The sequence below is a fragment of the Grammomys surdaster genome, unplaced genomic scaffold (genome assembly GCF_004785775.1).
Source record: "Grammomys surdaster isolate TR1022 unplaced genomic scaffold, NIH_TR_1.0 233, whole genome shotgun sequence".
Classification (NCBI taxonomy): Eukaryota; Metazoa; Chordata; class Mammalia; order Rodentia; family Muridae; genus Grammomys; species Grammomys surdaster.
Genome location: NW_021604678.1, coordinates 7,970,724 through 7,990,774, shown reverse-complemented (window position 1 = coordinate 7,990,774; position 20,051 = coordinate 7,970,724). Strand labels below are relative to the sequence as shown.

The 20,051-nt window shown below is 43.4% G+C and overlaps 1 protein-coding gene across 1 annotated transcript in view; it reads left to right on the top strand.

The window, feature by feature from the left end:
* The window catches only part of Fras1 (Fraser extracellular matrix complex subunit 1), a gene marked incomplete at its 5' end in the record, with an annotated part of 247,779 nt that overhangs the window by 88,573 nt on the left and 139,155 nt on the right, over nucleotides 1-20,051 (top strand). Inside the window, 3 exons of the mRNA XM_028773698.1 lie at nucleotides 12,005-12,157; nucleotides 12,664-12,810; nucleotides 18,316-18,462. Coding sequence (XP_028629531.1) covers nucleotides 12,005-12,157; nucleotides 12,664-12,810; nucleotides 18,316-18,462 — 447 coding nt within the window. The remainder of the gene's footprint in view (nucleotides 1-12,004; nucleotides 12,158-12,663; nucleotides 12,811-18,315; nucleotides 18,463-20,051) is intronic.

Sequence of the window (20,051 nt, the reverse complement as noted above, 5' to 3'; positions counted from 1 at the left end):
TTGGATTTGAAAATAAAGGCATCATGCAGTGTCGGTTTGACCACCGTATAGCTCCTGCTTGAGAAATGCTGGGTAAAGCAAATGTCTGGACTCAGGCTCTGAGGGTCTAGTCCCACCCTTTCCTGTTCTACAGAGATGTGAATCCAGGAGCTTTTTTTTTTTTTTAGCCTGATCTGGATTCTGTGATTATCTCATCTTCTTGACTTGCCTCTTCATTTCATCTGGCCCGGCTCTTCTATCTCTGTATATTTTCAATTTCCTCATGCCTTCTGTTTTTTTTTTATTTCCCTTATCTGCTTCTTTTCAATGCCCTTTCTTTTCTTATTTCTCATCGTGCCAGCCGATCTCCTGTTGTTTGAACGATGAATCGTATATCCACTCTCTTTCTGGAGCTTTCAGTGACTGTCTCCTCCTTGTTCTCTCAATTTCCATTTTTATTCAAGAGACCACAGGGTCTGCAGAGCAATGATTGAACACTTCAAGGCCTTTCCTGTCTTTCATCCTTTCCACAAGAAGGATGTGCTCTAAGCTTAAATTGAGGACTCCCAAGTTAAAAAAAAACAGGAAAGAAGAAAAAGGAAATAGAAAAGGAGAAAAAAAAGAACTTGTATTGCAGTGTACCTTCACCTTCAACCTAAACAATTCCCTACCCAGCTGTAGTAAACTCAGAAGGACCTTAAAGTGTCAATCACAGGCTTTTATTGAGGCCATTGTTGCTGCTGCCCAGGGAGGACAGGTCCGAAATACAGACAAGGCTTTTGTGGCTCTGTTTTTACAGGGCACAGCTGAACTTAGGTGTGGTGACACCCTCAAAACTCAAGGCAGCAGTGTCCTATGGCTGCATGGGGCCAATTTTTCCCCACACTTGAAAATCACTTTGGCTGACTCGCAATGAACAAAATACTGACTTTCTTTTAAACCACCATTATCTTCAGCATGGATGTTGGTTGTGCTTGGGCCTGATACACAAAAAGTTTTTAGAATTACTCTTCACTTAAGTCACTGCAGATGTTGCAAAGGGTCGGGTTCATGGTTAGTGGCCCCTCCATTGCACAAGCCAAGAAACTGGGATCACCGGATTTCACAGTTGGTAACTGGTGCACCCAGGCTTTGCACCTAAGGAGATGGGCTTGTGTTGGCCCAGCCCTGTGTGTCCTTAATACACAACCTGCTCTGCACTTCTTGGCAGTCGCTTAATTTACCTCTTTCCGATGTCCTTGAGACTTTGTCCACACAATCTCCCACTACTGTATATATCTTCCTCCACTCAAATTCCATTGGCATGAGAGCCCAGCCACAACTCCACTTTCTCCTTTTGTTTGGAGGAATAACAACATCCAAAAAACCACAAACAAACTCCAGATTTTCATTCAGATGCCTCTCTGTTTTCTATTTCTATTCTTTCACTTCCTTCTTGCCATCCAGCCCGCCTTGAGCTGACTGTTCCAGCCGTTCATTTCCCTGTCCCTTTTCTCATGGCCTCTTCTGAGCTCCTCCTGAACTCCACCCCCTCCTTTACTGTATTTTTATCTTTACTGCTCCCTTGAGTGCTCCCTCTCTCTGTCTCTCTGTCTGTCTCCCTCCCCCCCTTCTCTCTCCCTCCTCTTCCCTTTCCCTCTCCCTCCTTGAATTCTGTTCTGAGTGCGCAGACTCTCACTCCTCTCCACCCACAGGAACTCCACACTGAAGAATCTCCAAGGAAACCCAGTCTTCATACCACACCCTATTTTCTTTCTTCTCATGACCTTTTGTTTGTCCATGAATCATTTTGTAATCAGCACAGTTGAGATCCATTGAATGATACCCATTCCCAACACATCCTAGCTGTGCAGTGGGCCTACATTCTGTTTCCTTTCCTCTTTTCCTTTTGCAAATCCCCAAGCTTACTTCTCCCACATGGTAGCCTCATACACCCCTATAGTATCTTTCCCACTTCTTCCCAAGATAAGGGTCAATCTGTAAAGATCAGCTTTGGCTTCTAAAATAATCGAAGACCATAACGTTATAAGGGTTCCCATTGCCTCCCACACTGATGGCGTTCTCCTGATTTCCAAGGCCTGTGTTTTCCTTGGATCCCTGTGTGAGTGTTGAGACTCCATCATACTAATTGTGTATTCTCTCCATTCCACAGTGCTCCCCTCCTTGGTGCAGGCAATCTCTTGTGTAGTCTGTCCTTGACAGGGATGTCTTCAGTGGGCATCACTTTCAGACATCAGCTAAGCACCCACGTAGAATGGCCTATATAAAAAAGGTGTTCTGGGGGCCTCTCTTCACCATTTCTGCGTGAAACAAAACTAACTTCATCTCTGTCTAATGTCCTGTATCTTCTACGTCCCTCCTGGTACCTATGGTTTGTTCATCATCCTGTCATGAGCATCTCTAGGGAATGTCCCATTCCTGTTCTGCTTCCTGTAGCACTTTCCTGATGGCCTCATGGCCAGCTGACTTGCCTTAAGCACCAATAGAAGAGAGTCACTCTTCTAACTAACTCTTCTAACTGGAGCTAAATCAAGTTGGATGCCCAGTGCCAAGATATATGAGCCCAGGCGGTATCCATGCCACTTGTCTGCAACAGGAGCTGCCCCTCACCCCCAACTGAGAACTGTGGCATTGCCAATCACTTTATCCAACTCCCCCAGTCTTCACAATGATTCCTTGACCCCAGTAGCAGCCTTCTCAATAGTAAGTTGGTCAACACTGGGTAGAAACCACTGTCCTGTCAACTTAAGGTCAGTCTGTTGTGGGTTCTGTTTGGTTGCTTTAACACTAAAGCAGTAGCCAAAGGCATAGGATAAGGAAGTTTTATTTGCTTGTTTTTGTCCATTGGTTTTGCTTTGTTTGTTTTATGGCTTTTGTACTAATTTGACTCTCTGAAGGAAAAAAAAAAGGACATGATTTTAAGCACTTTTGGGAGGGCTGAGCCCAAAGTAATAATAAAAGGCAAAGGACTGGGTTGCTTCTTTTTCCTGTGCCACTCACAGATTGTTTTAATTTCTTTTGTGCTGATTTCACAGGTTGAACTCTGAGTGCCTAACGGTGGAATTAGAGTTCAAATCCTATCTTCTTTTGTTTTTCATACATCTGTACAATGCATTGCTGTCGTTTTCAAGCATTCTGCCCCTCACTCTCCTCTCTCAGACTCCTCCTCCTGCCGGAGCCTCCTTCTCAAGTCCTCTCCTAATTCATGGCTTCCTTTTCAATGTGTTATTTGATGGAGTAAAACCATAAGTGACTGCACAACTGAAGGAGTGACACCTGTGCCCCCAACAGCCTTTAAGTGTCTGTAGTCCTCCAGGAAGGGGTAGAGCCTCATGTACCCCACATGCATGGTTAAATGGGGAAGAGCCCAGGCTTGTGCCAAATTTGTTCTGATAACGACAGCTGCACCATGTTCATGAATGCAGTGCCATCTTGTTGAGAAGATGTCTTTGTCTTTCTGTTCTACACCTTTCCGTTCACTGGCCCTTACAGGTTTTCAGCTTCCTCTTCCAGGCCACTCAGCAAGTGTTGAAGGGGATGATGTGTTTATTACATTTAGGGCCGAGCGCTCCACTATCCATAATCTTAGTACTTTCAGTCTTGAGTCTCAGCATTTATCACCACTCCCTCCAGTAAGAAGCATCTCTGATTGGGCACAGCACACATCTATGGATTTAACATGGTATTTATATTTAACATGGCAGTTGAGCAAGACCATTTAGCAAAATAGTCGTCGTAGGCTCTGCACTATGGCACATGACCCTCCCAGCCACAGGCTCTTGACCAGGTTTACAGTACTGAATCCTACACTTATAAAAGGCCTGGAGTTTTTGCATGACATCATCTCTCTTTCACCTGGTAGAGAAGAGCTACATGTGTTGATTACTTTAACTACTTCCAAATGCCTTGACTGTAGTCGCATTAAGAACCTAATCAACCAGTGGAATAATATTAAAAATCTCGCTGTATGTCTGAATTTGTCTTTATAGATCATTATTTATCAGCTAAAAGAGTCATTTCCCCATGAAATCGATGTTCAGACCATTTCCTTAATAGAGTATGTTGACTTGAACATCTTCAAGCTTTCTTGTCTTTGTTCCAAAGTGAGAAATAAGTCATTTCACCAGTGTATGTCACCATCCATCATGAACATGGGTAATCCTCACTGATCTTTGAAGCAGAGCCTCTGATTTGGAGAAGACATCACACAGCGATGACCACATGTAATTTCCTCACAGCTGCAGGGTGACATACTGGAGGATGCTGCAGCTGTTGAGTTCAAATACTAATTTTTGATTTGTTTAAATTTTGAACATGTCCACATGCTGTGTCTATTTAGAAAACAAATAGAATCTTCTAGTGCTTAAAACAAGAAATGTGTTTATTTTATTTGGAGCTAGTTCTCTGTCTCCCGACTTCCCTGTAATATGTTCATTAATTTGCTTGCTCAGACTGTGAATTCACTGTTTATTAACAAGGTGGTACGTATACAAACAACTGGAATCCCATCTGCCTGTTCGGCACCACACACGTGTGCATTATACACTGGTGATCTGAAGCAGGCTGAGCATAAATGTATCTCCAGGCTCACTTACCTCCTTGTTAGCCTTAATGAACGTTATATTTAAAGACCCTGCACTGTAACTGCAGCAGTGACAAGGAAGAATTTACTTACTGAGTGGCAGTGGGAGGAACCTGAAAGGCAGCTTCCGGCAACAGGCACTGTTTAAGCAATCCGTATGCACACACATCACTTACGCATACTTGAGTTCAACCTTCTATATTTTGATTGTAGGCAGGAAGATGAGCTGTGAGTGCCTTGAGCTTTAGGATAGGATGACAGGCCTCACCAAGGCTGTTAGATTGGTCGGTTGGAGATTCAGGTTTCTATCTTAGTAACTGCAGTACCAGTAAAGATTGAGAGGCAGCTGCTGAAGCTTCCACTGGAGTGTCCTGAGGAACTACATTAGATATGCCAGGAACACAGGTGGAAAGGGAGATGAGGAACATTGCAGGGGACTTCATTCTGGGGTTTGTTGATCTATCTAAGGATATTGGCATTCTAAGGGTATCCTTTCTGGCTGGATGCATTCCTACAGTATGTGTACAGCGAGAGGCAGAATCACTATTTGTCAGACGGCTACCACTTACCAAGGAGAATCAAGGGCCTCCTCCAAATCAGATCAGTTCTTAGAATGTATGGGATGGAATGCATGAGAGACCAGTGACCAGTGTCACTGCAGTTTACACAGTCATCTCCCGTAGGGCCTGGAGATGGGACTCCTGCTACCTTTAGAGTATATAATGGACACATTTGGCTGACCCTCGGGATATATCTGTCTTCATTAGCTCAGACTGTAACCAATAAGGAAGTTGCATATGTCACACACACACACACACACACACACACACACACACACACACACACACTCACACTCACCCAATTAGCATCCTTTTCCTCCTAGATTCATGTGGATTTTTGAAAAATAGGGGTACATTCTTCAAAAACCTTTTCAGGGGTGTCTAGATTCTCCAAACTTTCCTGGTATTTCTAGATTTTTATTGCATTTACTTGCATAAAAGTATAGTTTCTATTTTATTTTAGTTTTCTTAGATAATCTTCTTCTGTTCCTATGAAACCAACTGTTTACACAGGCTTTGGTGGAGGTCAGCAGGCAACACAAGCAGGTCTAAATCACATGGAGGTTTTGGTCTTTCCAGGTTTCGTGTGGTCAATCCCTGATCTTCTTGCTATGAACTGCAGAGCACACACAGTAATGGAGCTTAGAAAGCACAGAAACATTAAGGCACTTTCTTCAGAAATGTCCCTGGAGGCAAAGGCTTCCATTTATTCTGAATGAAGAACATCTTCATAGCTGTATTCTTAGGTACACACGGAATGCAGTTCATGCAGCTAACTGGCAGCACGGAGCTCTGGTCCCTTGGGCATACCTGTTGTTTCCTCTTTTGGCCATCCTGGAGCCAGGACTTGAAAGAGAATCATTCTTATGTTCTTATAGTGTGTGTCCATGGGCAGGTGTGTCACAGCATGCACAGTGAGGTCAGAAAACAATATGTGGGATTCAGTTCTCTCCTTCTACCCAGTAGGTCCTAGGCTTGAATTTGAGTTGTCAGGCTTAGTAGCAAACACTTCCATCCACTGACCATCACACTGTCTGTCTCTTCTAAGTATTTTTGTTCAATAATCTTTTTTCTTCATCCAGAAACCACATAGGAATTACCTGATATACACAGTTAAACCGACCCAAATTAAATCCATTTTAAACGTGTTGTGAGAAACTAACGTTTTCAAGAGGTCTTTTCTGGTCATGCATTCGACAGGTTTCTCTTTCTTCTCAAGGTAGACTTCAACACTGCCACTCAGTATTATGAGATTCCTTGTGCTTGTGCTAGGCCTCTGTCTGCATTTATGCTCGCACACCAAAAGACAACATCAGATCTCATTATTGATGGTCATGAGCTGCCATATGGGTTCTAGGAATTGAACTCAGCCCATGTTCTTAACCACTGAGCTGTGTGTGTGTGTGTGTGTAAAATTTACATGTATATATTTGTAACACTGGCCAAGTTATGTCAAAACAGATTCAAATGTCTCACAGAAACACAAAATGATATGAACTTTCTAGAGAAGAATTTGTGATGCACTGCTTTTCACATCTGCAGTGGTAAACGTGTGGGTTCATACGGGTCTGGCATGTGTGCATTCCATCTCAGTTCCCTCATTTATCAGGGGCACAGAATGGGATGGTGCACTCTGCCTCCTCAGAGGCACAGATCTAAGCTGTAATGATATTATATTTATGCCTTTTAATATTGTCCTTTGAAAATGATCAGGAATGTAGATGGAGATTTATGCACAAAGCTTTTTATTATAACCTAAGTAGAAAAGTGGAGACAAATGTCCACCCCATAATAAAAACGACCTTTTCTGTTTGTTCCTTTACTTAAAGCTGTGATGTTATGTTGTCCTTAAAAATAGTGTTGACAGAACGCCCCTAATGACATGTAGAAAGGAAATGAAAAGCGCTGCATGCCCACATTTCATATAATTTCATCCGTGTAAAAATCTACACGTGGAAGGCTGTGTAGAAAAAGCATAAAAGAGAAAACAATGTCAACATTAGCAATCATGAACTCTGAGAAGCATTCCTAATGTGGTTTGGTTTTTATTGTATTTTGAAAAATTGTTTTTTATATCTTATTCCATAGATTGCTTTTCTGTGAAAGAAATAAAATCCCCAAATCTCTTTTGAACATTTCAGAGACCCTCTTCTGTGTAGATGACTGCAGCTCTCAGGCTGGAGCATGAAGCCTGCTCACAGGTGGTGCCCGGTGGGACTGGCCACTTGTAGCCTGTCATCCGGAGCTCTGTTTCTGCCCTAGGGTACTATACTTCTCTGGATGAAAGTCAGAACACTCATATTGATCCTCAGGCCCTTGTTGTCTGGTGTCTGGCTTCCTTCCTGGGTCATCCGTCATTCTGAGGTCTCCCAAGGAATTATTCCCAGAAAGATTTTGACTTCAAGCCTCTGGAAGAGATAAAGCTGTTTCCTAGATTTTAGAAATTTATTATTCTTTTTTTCTTGGTTTAATAAAAATCAGTCAACCAACTGTAATTCACAGCAAGATTCTACTGCATATTTATTTAGGTGGTGTTTTGTTGGGGGTAGTGTCTAACAGGAGCAGGAGGAAGCCTTGGGTCAAGGGAGTAATGGAGGAAGTCTCTCAGATGTGTTCTGGAATGGAGTTATTCACAGGATTGGCTATTCAATGTGACTTTTTGAAGAATAGAATAAATATAGACAGTGAACAAAAAGAGTCAGAAAGTCCAACTTTTCAAACTGAAATAGTTAAAATCCCCCTGTGTAGGCAGAGAGCTGTAATCTAACTTGGATGAATGTGAAACTCTGGGCAACTCATGGTTGACTTTTATATTTTCAGATGTCATTTATTGATTTCTTCTTTGCCTCTGGGTATTCACTCTATCATGCCATGTGATATGTCATGGGATTGATGGATACCTTCTTATGGCTGCTTTAACAAGGAGCTATGGAAGCAAGCAGAGGCACTGAGTGATTGAAGCCTGCACTCTTGAGCCCCTTCCACTGGCTTCTGGCATTTGTATGCACAAAACCAGTCATGTTTGCTTTGAGGCTTCTACAGACTTGGTTAGGAGGATAGAAGTTATCAAAAGTTGTATTTGTTACCCTTTACTGTGATCAAATAGCTGAAAAAAGCAACTTAACAGAGGATGGGTTTAATTTGGAGTCTAGGGAGAACACTGACCTCTTACCAGAGAAAGGCATGGTAGGGAAAGCTCTGTGGGGGAAGGGATGGCAACAAAAATGTGAGGTATCAGATGACAAAGATGTTTCTCAGCAGGGGACACAGAAAGATGAGTGCAGGTGCTCAGCTAACTTCCCCCTTTTTATTGAGCTCATGATTCCAGCCCATTTGCATGGTGCCATCCACATTCAAGATGAGTTTTCTCTCTGCATTTAAACCTTTCTAGAAACAACCCCTGGGCCAGCAGTTCTGGGGTTCCAACCCCTTTGGGGGTTGTATGACCCTTTCATAGAGGTCACTCAAGACCATTGGAAAACACTGATTCATAACAGTAAGAAAATTAGAATTATTAAGTAGCAACAAACTTTATGTTTTGGGGTCACCACAACAAGACAAATTATCTTAAAGTGTCGCAGCATTAAGAAGATTGAGAACCACTGCCCTAGAGCATCCTAGAGGTATGGCTCTAGATCTCAAGTTGGCAATCAAGATTAGCCATTGCAAGGATTAGGATGAATTCCTATGTTTACCTGTCAGACGGGGGCATAGAAAGAGGACCCAACCAATGTAAGGCTGGGCTAAACTGTGCTAAGGGTAGTGAGAATGCTTCAAGGAATCAGGCTGATCAGAAGTGCTACATGTTGTGGGATTTCTGGTAGGATAAGGAAGAATCCAGTCAATTTTTGTTACTTAGAATCCTCCAAGAGTACCTTTTTAAGGCAGACTTGTGGAGACTGGAACAGAATATATCCAGGTAAGGTATTAGGAAGGGAAGGAAGCAGAGTGTTGTGTTAGTTACTTTATTCTCTCATCACAGATCTGATAAAGAAGCAAGTCAAGGGAGGAAGGGTTTTACTTTGGCTTGCAGTCTTAGGGAACACTATTCATTACAGTGAAGAAAATGCCACAGTAGGTAGTGGGAGAGGGTGGAGGCTGGCTCACATCAGGGTAATCAGACAAAATGAGGCTAAAGCCAGACTAAACTGCAACCTCAGGGCCTACTTCTCCCTAACCCAGCAAACCACTTTCTCCAGCTAGGTCCTACTTCCTGAAGGTTCCACCACCCCAAAGTCATCATCATCAACTGAGCGTTCAAATACATGAGCCTGTGAAGGGCATTTTGCACTCAAGGCAGTAACAGGTGGATAGGGAAAAATAGGGAGCCATGGTGTTTGTACAGAAGTCCACTAAGGGCCTAATGTAGCATGTGGTGTGTTTAGGAGTTGGGTCAAGGAGAGAGGGGTTGGGGAGAACACTGGGGACAGAGTCCAGCATGTCAGTGAGGAATCCCATGAGGTAGAAAGTGAGACAGACATGAGAAAGGAGAGTTGTTCACAGCTGAAAGGAACTCATGGAGGGCAAGGTGCATATGGACGGAGTGCAATCAATCACAACACTTGGGTGTGGTATGGTGGTTTCTTGGAAGGAATAGAGAATTTCAGGGTAGCTACTGAAGGAGCAAAGAGGACCATTCATAGCCCAGCCCCAGCTGGAGAATGTAATAGATACACATTTTGTCTATCATGCAAACAGCTTGCAGAGATCCCCAAGATCAGGCAAATCCATAAATACCTATTTATTATCCTCTTAGACTACTCTAGAGACCCGCTTACTTTCTCCTCACAGCATCACCATGGTGATTGTTCTCTTTCATGACTCTGGTGGAAAAAGCATCAGTCAGCTGTAACTGTTCTCTCAACAGAACCCCTGCAAATCTTGTCTATGCATGCCCAAACCCCAGGGTGTTCTGCCCATACTTGCCTTGAGGACAAGCTCATGGCATCCAGGCCAATGAGTCTTTTACTGGGGAGTGAATGTTTCCTGGCCTTCTATCTTCAGGGAACACTACCTTCATTTACCTGTATTTTCTGAGGCATTTCAACTTCTTCAGGCATACCTGTAGGGCTGTGTGCCTGCCCTCTGAGGATGCAAAGGATGAGAACAAGATGCTTGGCATAATGGGACTCATACACAGCAAAGGGGGTCAGGAAACAGCAGCCTTCTCATCTTTCTTTTCTTTTTTTGTTTGTTTTTTTGGTGTTTGTTTGTTTCCTTTTTTGTTTTTTTTTGGGGGGGGTTGTTGTTGTTGGTCGTTTTTTTGGTTTGTTTTTTCTTTTTCTTTTCTTTTCTTTTTTTTAGACAGCGTTTCTGTGTGTAGCCTTGGCTGTCTTGTAACTCGCTCTAGAGACCAGCCTGGTCTCAAGCTCACAGATCTGTCTCTCTCTGCCTCCCGATTGTAAGAATTAAAGGCGTGTGCCACCACCACCCAACTCATATTTCTTTTAGTGAAGTCACTATTTCTTTTATGATGTACTGAAGGGCTGTAGTAAGGATTCATTTGGCTACTGGGCTGGCATGAATTGTCTCTAGTATTGGTGAAAGGCCTCCTGCTATTTGAAACCCCCAAGGTCAGGGAGAGGTGAGGTTTCTTGGTCTGTGTGATGGTAGGAGAGCCAGCATTTTTGAAGAGGACATTTTGACTTAATTTCTGGGGCAGCAGTAGTGGGTTTCTAGGGCAATGGTCTCATGCTGGCTGGAGTGTGGGAGTGGGAATGAGATGTGCTTCCTGAGCAGAGACTATTTGTGGGCAGTCAACAGTTAAAGCAGCAGCTAGTATTTCTCCAAAAGTACAGGAGCCAGATCTGTTTGAGCAGGGATCATGGATGCAATCTGTGTAGCTGACGTAGGCGTTTTTAAAAAAGAGCAACTGTGCCCCAAATCACTGTCTTGACCTGTCACGTCAGAAGATGAAGCAAGACACCTGAGCCCTGGTAGGAACAGGTGCAAAGTGCTTAGAGTCCCACAGGGAAACACGGAATAGCCCTAAAGCCAGAGTCTTTTCTTCCTGCCTACCCCTCAACTGTTTTCATTTTGGTGGGTAGTTCGAGTTTCTTCTGCCACGGAGATGAAGGATGATGAATGAGGCTTTGAGGGTAATTACCACTTGAAGGCAGAGCGGAGGGAGTGTTAGAGGGGGTGTTAGGCCACAATAGAAGCTGAACCCAATTGAGCTCTGTATCAGAGGATGACTCTTGTGTAAGTGAGGACAAGAAGGTGCTGGCTGCAAAAGGTAATTTGTTTTATGGCTTTAATCACAGCTGGTATGACAGAGCTGCTGAGAACCATCTATCAGGTCGTGAAAATGATTTTTTCCCATGCACAGCTTTTGTTATAATTCTATCTTCAGTTAAAGACTAAATGAGCAAGCAACTAAGTCCAATTAACTACCAAGCTCCCTCTCCCTCTCACAGCTGACTGTGGAGTGCCAGCTCTGGAGGCCATGTGGAGGAGTCCTGTGGCAGGCCCGAGAGCCTGCCCTGTGGTGGGGACACACAGCCCTCGAGGGTTCTTGCTGCTTGGGGGAGAAGTTACACGTAATGATCTTGCTGTTTCTGTTGGTCTGACATTTCTCTCTCCCATGTCAAGTATCTATCACACAAAACCCTAGTACTTGAAGGTCTTTCAATTGGAAAGAAATGAAAACTCAATAGCTGTGCTGGGCCTAGCATTTACTAAAACCATTTACCTCGGAACCTCGAGCCCACGGATTTGTACAAGTCCCCAGCCTCTCCTTTGCTAGGGTGCTGCGGCCTCTGAGCGTCTCTCTGGATGGCTGAGCTGCAGCTGTTGTAATTGAACCCCCCATGCCATGTGGTGTGTTGACTAGACTTTAGCTCATGAACATCAGTGCTTACTTATTTCTCTCCTCCCCTTCCAGACTGCCACCCTCTGTGCCAGAACTGTGTGGCCAATCTCCAAGACACTGGTAGTGTCTGCCTAAATTGCCAGCATGCCCGCCACCTGCTGCTTGGAGATCACTGCGTTCCAGAATGCCCTCCTGGACACTATAAAGAGAGAGGCACTTGTAAAAGTGAGTAAGTCCTGGACTTGGGGTGGGGAGGAGGGCTGCTGCTGAAGTCCCTTTAATATCAGAGAAGGCTTTGGTGCCTCAGAAAGGAGGCTACAAGTCTCCAGCAGGGCTGCAGCCTGGCTCTGTACACTGTTTGGACTCTTCTTTTCTATGTGTTGCTCTGGGAGTGCCTTAGCAGTTTTCTTATTGCTGAGGTGGAATACCTGGAAACTCAGGCTGTCCTGAGCCTCAGACAGCTGGTTACACTGCATCTTCAGTTGAGAGGCAGAGAGAAGCGAGTACTGGAGCTCAGCTTCCCTTTGTAGTCAGCCCATGGCCTCAGCTCAGCATATGTACTGGTTCTGCCTACATTTAGGGTATATTGTCTGGCCTCAGTTAATCTAATCTATCCCTGCACAAATGTAACCAGGGCTTTGTTTCCTACGTGAGTCTAGATCATGGCAGGCTAGCATAAACATCACAAGAATATCTGGGTTCATAGGTTTTACTCTCTTTTCCCTCTATAGGATGCCATTCTTCCTGCAGAAGCTGTCAGAATGGAGGACCTTTCTCCTGCTCCTCTTGTGATACTGGTCTGGTTCTGACCCACATTGGTACCTGTAGCACCACCTGCTTCCCTGGGCATTACCTAGATGATAACCAAGTTTGCCAGCGTAAGTTTAATGAACTGTATCCTCTCCTGCCTTTCTGGGCCTTTGGAAGAAATATGAAATTTTTACTCCACCTTATCCTCCAATGGCCTTTGGTTAATATAAGAAAGAAAGCTAACCTTCAAAGGCAATATGGGTGCCATTAGTAGACTACAGCTTAGATAGCAGCCCCCGTTGTAGGTGCTTGCCTTTCTAAGTAGGAGCTGTGTGCTCTTGGCTGAGTCATTTACCTTCTTTCCTTCCATTATCTCATACAAAAGTATTAGTAGGTTCCATCTTTTGGGTTATCTTAGCATTCCGGTCCTTTGATTCTGAGCAGAGAAAGGAGCCCCTGCTGGTGCACAGTCAGTGGACAAGGCCATGGATGGATTTCATTTATCTTCTACATTTATCTAGTGATACTGACAGCGTGCACGGTGTCTCATTTAAATATTTCGGCTTCTTCCCAAGAATCTAGTTGTTTTCTTTTTCCTTGTACAAGAGTTACATGTGTAAATGCCATCTCAAACAAGTACGGTTGTAATTAAAGACACCGGATAAGACATAAAGAGTTTGGACAAATTAGAGAAAGGACTGATCTGGAAAACAATTAGGCATCCCTCACAGGCGAAGGCTGAGGCTGGTCACACTATTTTAATCTCTAAAAGTCACACAAAGAAACTCTCATACATCCAGAGAGCTGCCTCTGCAGGGACAAACTGTTCTGCCATTCTTGCAGAGAACATAGGTTGGGTTCCTAGCACACACTTGGTGGCTTACCACCATCTCGTCATTTCCAGAAGATTAGATGCCCCATTTTGGCCTCCATAGGTACTGTACACATGTAGTGTTTATATATGCATGAAAGAAAGCACTGTGTAAATAAAATAAATATAACTAACTCCTCAAATATTAGTTATAGCTTTGAAAATCACAGTAGTGATATTTCAATTTTATATTGTAGGAATTCTCATGTTAAGAGTATTATAGACTGGTGGCTATGGGTAGTCTGTAGAGTTGGGAGGCTCTAGAAGTTTAAGTGCTAATGTCACTTAACAACATTATGCCCTTAAACAAGTCAATTCACCTTTGACAACAGTGTCTTTCTATAAAGGGGCAATGTCTTAGTCTCTTCCTTGTTGCTGTGGTAGAAATACCCTGGCAAAAGCAAAATGAAGAGAAAAGGTTTCTTTAGGCTTATAGCTCCAGAGGGATACAGTCCCTCAGGAGGGAGAGGATGTGTAACAGGCAGCCAAGTCATGGTGGCAGGCACAGAAGGCTGGCTGGCTGCTTGCATTGCATCCACACCCAGGAAGCAGAGAGTGAACAAGAAGTGGGGCTGAGCGGTAAAGCTGCAAGGGCCAATCTCAGTCATCCATTTACTCCATGAGGCTCCACCTCCTAACAGTTCCACAACCTTCCAGAAAAACGGCCAGCTGGCTACCAGATGTCCAAACATGTATGCCTAGGGAAGCTATGTGTCACTCGGGCTGCAATAGGGGGATTATGACAGTAGCTACATCCTACTACTATAGCACGTAACACAGACCTAGCAGAGAGCAGGATTCCATTCACCATAGAGTAGTACTGTTATCAAGCCCATCCAAAATGAAAAGCTAGCCACTTGATGAAAGATTCTTTTATAGATACAGACAGGAAGAGCAATGCCCTTGCTAGTGCCCTGATTTGTGTATGAGCATTTGCATTTGTAGCGAAGTCATATAAAACCTGGGATTTTGCATCATCTATTGAAGTACTGGAGATAGAAACATCTTTTGGAGTAATGGGAAGATTCCCTCATGTTTGTAACAAAAGCTCGGGTGGTATATATATCAGCTGTCGGCCAGAACTGGCACATTCTATAATGCAGCAGAGGCAGGAAGGAAGTGCTTGTGTTCCTATTGAAGAGCAACTGTATTTGTTGGTGGAGAAATAAGGACTTAGATTTATGAGATCCTCGCAGCCTCGGAATTGCAGAAATAGAAATCCAAATAACTAAACAGAATCACTTGTATGAAGAATACATGACAAAAGCTGCATCGAAGTCCTTCCCCTTGGGGAAGCCATTGCCTGGTTGCAGGGTGACCCAGGCACAAACTGCTGTGCTGCTGTGTAAATAGGATTTCTTGGGAGCATTTCCATTGAATTAAGACTCTCCTAACTCTTGTCTTTACATTTTTTTCTTTTCTATAACTGACTAAAATAAGCCCCTAAGTTGGAACGATTCTCTATTATGTGAAACACACACAAAAAAGCATCAGCCATGCCCTTTTGGCACTCCCCATTAGAGCCTATTATATCGTGCCAGTTCTAGAAACTGTACGGTAAAGAGCTATTGAGGAGTTACAACCAGTGCTAGAGGAAGCATTGATCAACATGCTACTAAAGAAATTCAGGAGTATGGAACATACGAATGCTCATTTCAAAAGTATTTGGGAAGTTCACTCTTAGCTCTGGAATTTAAGAGTAACCAGATGAGGTAGGAACTTTGAAAAATAAACTGTGTGGTACTTGACCCATTGTACTTTGGAGCTGGAGGAGAGCTTCAGGGATACCTGAGCCATCCTTGTGCCCAGAGCCAGGACAGGTGAGGAAAAGAAGCCAGTTCCCCTGTTGGGGGCCCAACATGGGGTGTTCTTTCTGAATGGCTCTAGAGCATCTCTATGGAGCAATAAAGAATAAGCCCTCTTCCTTGTTCACGTTTTGCCTTCCAGAATTAGTGATTAAATCATTTCCCTCTTGGACTTTGTTCTGGGCAAAGCTGAAGCCAATGGAGTGTAAAGCAGAGGTGATGGGCATTTCTTAGACCCATGTTGGATTGCATATTAAAATCCCTCAATAATTAATGAAAGAGACTGGTAATATACCTCTGCTCCTCTTAAGGATTTCCGAGGTTACTAGCTCAGCCTCCCAGAGTTGCCTCTGTTTCTCCCAGTGAGGTCCCACTAGCGTGGCTGTATCAGGATGCACCTTTTTGTAGAAGATCACCCAGCCACCTGCCTCTAGCAGGTGAGGGAAGCTGAAGACCTAAGGGACAGTGGCAAGCGTGTGACTATCATGTGATGGGCAAACACAGCCATTTGCTGATTGCCCAGAAAGGAAGAAGAGGTCGAAGCTGGTGCAGAGATGGTGCCAGTTGCTCTTCACTGTGAAACGGCTGCTTCTGTCGACACACTCCCCGGAGTCCTCTGGAGTTTCAAAGTGCTCATCATAAATCTACTCCTTTTGTAGTCACTAAAAGGAGCTAAATTGTACATTCAGGTCCTCAGGAGGAATGGCAGACTGAAGAGAAGGATTAAGGAACATGAACACAGATGGAAGGAAGCCACACCCAATCCTCTGATATCAGGACAGTGGCCGGTGATCCCAAGCAGTTGGATCTCCCTGTGCAGCCCCTTGTCAAGTAGGAAGGTCCAAAGGGTGTTTAGGTGAATGGAGACTTCTCAGCATGTATGTCAGCATCTTTAGTAGCCATGTTATAGTTTTTAATTGACATTAAGCCTTTGATTGACCAAATTTAGCTCAGAGGGGTTGCCTGTAGGGACTGCTATCCAAACCACTGTCCTCTTCCTGTGTGTGTTCAGTTGGTTTAAGAGTGTAAATGCATGGCTTTTCTTTTTTTTAATTATTTATTTTTGAAACTATAATATAATTACCTAATTTTCCCCTTTCCTTTCCTCCTTCCAAATCATTACTGCATATCCACTTTGCTCTCTTTCAAATTCATTCTTTCATTCATTGTTGTTACATGCATATAGTGTAAATACATATGTATGAAAAATTAACTCTTTGCACCTCCTGCCAAGATTCAAGTACACACACACACACACACACACACACACATACACACAGGCATGCACATACACATAAACACGTGAGTCCAACCTGCTCAGTCTGAATAACATTACTTGCATGTATGACCTTTCTCAAGTTACTTTAGGTTTATTACCTTTACTTTAAAAAATGAATTCTTGCTGCGTTAATTGTAAGATATGACTAGACATGCTTTCTATATTGGTATAAATATGGCATATTAAAATGCCATGGGCCATTATTTTCTTTAAAGTCATTATTTAAAAATCCTGTCAAATAAAACCTTATACCTTGATCTTTGTAATATCTTACTAGGGATATTAGTTTTACCAAAACCAGAAATATACCTATCATTTTGAATATGCATCTCAACTTTCTTCAAGGGAAGCTACAGCTTTTTGGATCTGTTTTATTTGTGTGTGGTACATGTGTCTGCATATGTTTTAATGTGTTTATGTGTGCACATACATATGTGTGCATGTGCCTATGGAGGCAAAGAAGTGCTGAGGGGGCTATAAAGGGACGTACCTGGAAAAGCTCCTGGAATGAGGAGTCCAGAAAGGCTTTCTGGAAGGCAAGGCAGAAGGATGAGTCAGAGCTAGAGAGAAGTTCGTGCTTATATAAAGGGGATTCAGGGTTTCCAGGCAAGAGTGGAAGGGAGGGAGGTGGAGAAACAAGATTTGCAGAAATGTTGACCAGAACCTTTTTTGGATTTTAAGAAAATCAGGATAATATTAATAAATCACCACTGGTGGATTCCAGGAGAGGGGGTTGCAAGTGGGTCAGACTAGATGTGGGAAAGGCAGAGGGCCATATGAGAGCACTCCCATAGGGAGGACTTTGTGAGAGCACTCCAGCAGAGAGGATTGTGTGAGAACACTCCAGCAGGGAGGACTGTGTGAGAGCACTCCAGCAGGGAGGACTGTGTGAGAGCACTCCAGCAGGGAGGACTGTGTGAGAGCACTCCAGCAGGGGGGACTGTATGAGAGCACTCCAGCAGTGGAGATAGTAGTCTTGGTTCATCTCCACTTGTGGACATGAGAAAAGCATGAAATTTCTAATTTTTGTTGGAGAAATTGAGTAGCTAGGACTCCGTGAACTACTAGATCTGGGTGAAAGATGGGAGAATCAGGAGAGACTCCAAGGTTCCCAACACAGATAACTGAGCAGAAGGAGCAAAGCTGATTGTTCCACTGGAGAGATGAAAGCTGACCAGTGTAGGGCATCTGCCCTGAACGCCTCAATTATGTGTCTGGCTGCTAAGAGTTACAACTGGGTAAGCCAATAAACCAGGTCACATCTAAGTCCAGTGTCTTAAAATGCAGGATTTCACAATCTCCACAATAAAGTTGTCACCTAAAAGTCATATGTGTCTGTATCATAAATGACAGGGAGAGGTTTATTTCCCAAGTAATGTTCAAATAAAACCATTACTCTTCCACTAAGTATGAATTCTGTTGCTGAATTACAGAAGACTCTGAATATGGGATTCTTGTTCTTGGATTTACATACATCTTTGGGAAAATGGATTGCTTTCTTCTATTTTAGAAAATAAAACAAGTATGTTCTGTGTCTGTTGCTCACAGAAGATGGTTATAGGCCACAATTAAAAAGCAGGTTGGGTTGGATTGGGGCTTTGTTCCAATGCAGCATCTGTCTCGATTTGCTCAGTGGTTGTAATCATCTGGTCATCTTCCTTTTCTCATCATCACTCAGCCTGCAACACGCACTGCAGAAGCTGCGATTCACAGGGCAGCTGCACCTCCTGCCGAGATCCAAGCAAGGTCCTGCTCTTTGGGGAATGCCAGTATGAGAGCTGTGCCCCCCAGTACTATCTTGACATCGCCACCAAGACTTGCAAAGGTAAAGCTTTTCCTGAACTGTGTGAGGATTCTTTTATTCAGGGATGTTCCTTTATTCTAGACAACCACCCTAGGAAAACACTTTCATCAGATGCCTTCTACTTTCTGGAGTACAGCAACCATGATCTATGTGTGCACTTACGCGTCCATTGGACAAATTATTTCAGTTCCTTCAAATTGCCCAACATTGTATCTCACATTGGTGAATAGACCAGAGGTAGCAAGTGACAAATAAGCCCTTCTGTTGTGTTTCCTTGGTCCACCTAATATTCTGACGTGTTGAAGTTTTGATTATCTCTTTTCACACCGGAACGCATCACATGTAAGACTGCAGATTTTTCTGTTTCTTTTGAGAAATTCAGAAATCTGATAACAGTCAGTTTATATCAGAAGAGCACAACTGTAGGTTGAACTGCGTAGCTCTTGTCCCTGCTTTACTACCTTCTCACTGTACTCTCTATACTGGGGCTCTTCTGGAGATGTCCGGTACCTGAGCCAGTGAGCGTTTGCATTTGCAGCACTCATTTGCTAGACTTGAAGTTTAAAGAAGTCAAGAATTATGTCTGAATTGTTTATCTCTACTTAACATCTTCAAATGGGGAGAGATGCCAAATATAATTTCCTGGTCTACCAGTGACTGGAATTCCTGTGGCAGAGCTCAGCACAGGAAAAATAGGGTTTGGTTGTTTTCCTTGCCTCCTCTTAGGCTAGCTTCTCTCCTCGTTTCATTCTAACGCTCAGGTTCTGTCAGAGGAGGTCCAGCTCAGAAACAGAGATCAAATGTCTGTCAAGTAAACTCTGAAAGTTCTCAGGCTCTGCAAAATTATACAGTTTCCATGCCAAGAAATCCTACTTGGTTATCAACTTAGGTGGTCTTCCATGTTCATAACCACAGGAGCTTTTCTGTTCCTTTCTTTCTAACCAGGGCTGTCAGTCTGTAGTGAAAAATAAGGTTCTCTCAGATCCTCCATGTTATAAATGATTTCATAACTGTGCTGGTTTTCAAGGCTCTGTTTTCAGTCATTTTTCCCTCAGGACTGATTTAACTGAATAAATGAAGTAGATTAACATTATAAAGCTTCAGAGCACGTGTACTAACTTGTACGTGTACCTGCTACCTAAGGACTTAGCAATATCGCATGAAGGAAGAGAAAAGATGAGCTGTTTCAACTTTAAAGCTGGGTAGAAAAATGGGCCTTGAGTGGAAATAAGTTCTCTGAGACAAACAGTTCCTCTACAGACCTCTATTGAGCTGTTACTATATGCTGGGCATTGTACTTAGTTACTGTGACTGAAGCCAGGGACTCACAAATCCTAAGTGCATGCTTACCACTGAGCTCTCTAATTGTTTATGTTCATTGTTTTATTTTGTCTTTCCAGTGGCCTCAGGAAATGGGTACTACTGTATATTTTAATAGGCCTCTAGAGGTTTAGGAAAGGTAGGAAAATGGAGAGGAAAAGCAGCCAAATAGTGATGTAATAGACTTACCCAACTACAAAACTCATGTACTTCACCAGGCTATGCCTTCCTGTCATCTAGGTACCACACCCCCACCCCACCCCCACCCCACCCCATCCCACCCCCACTCC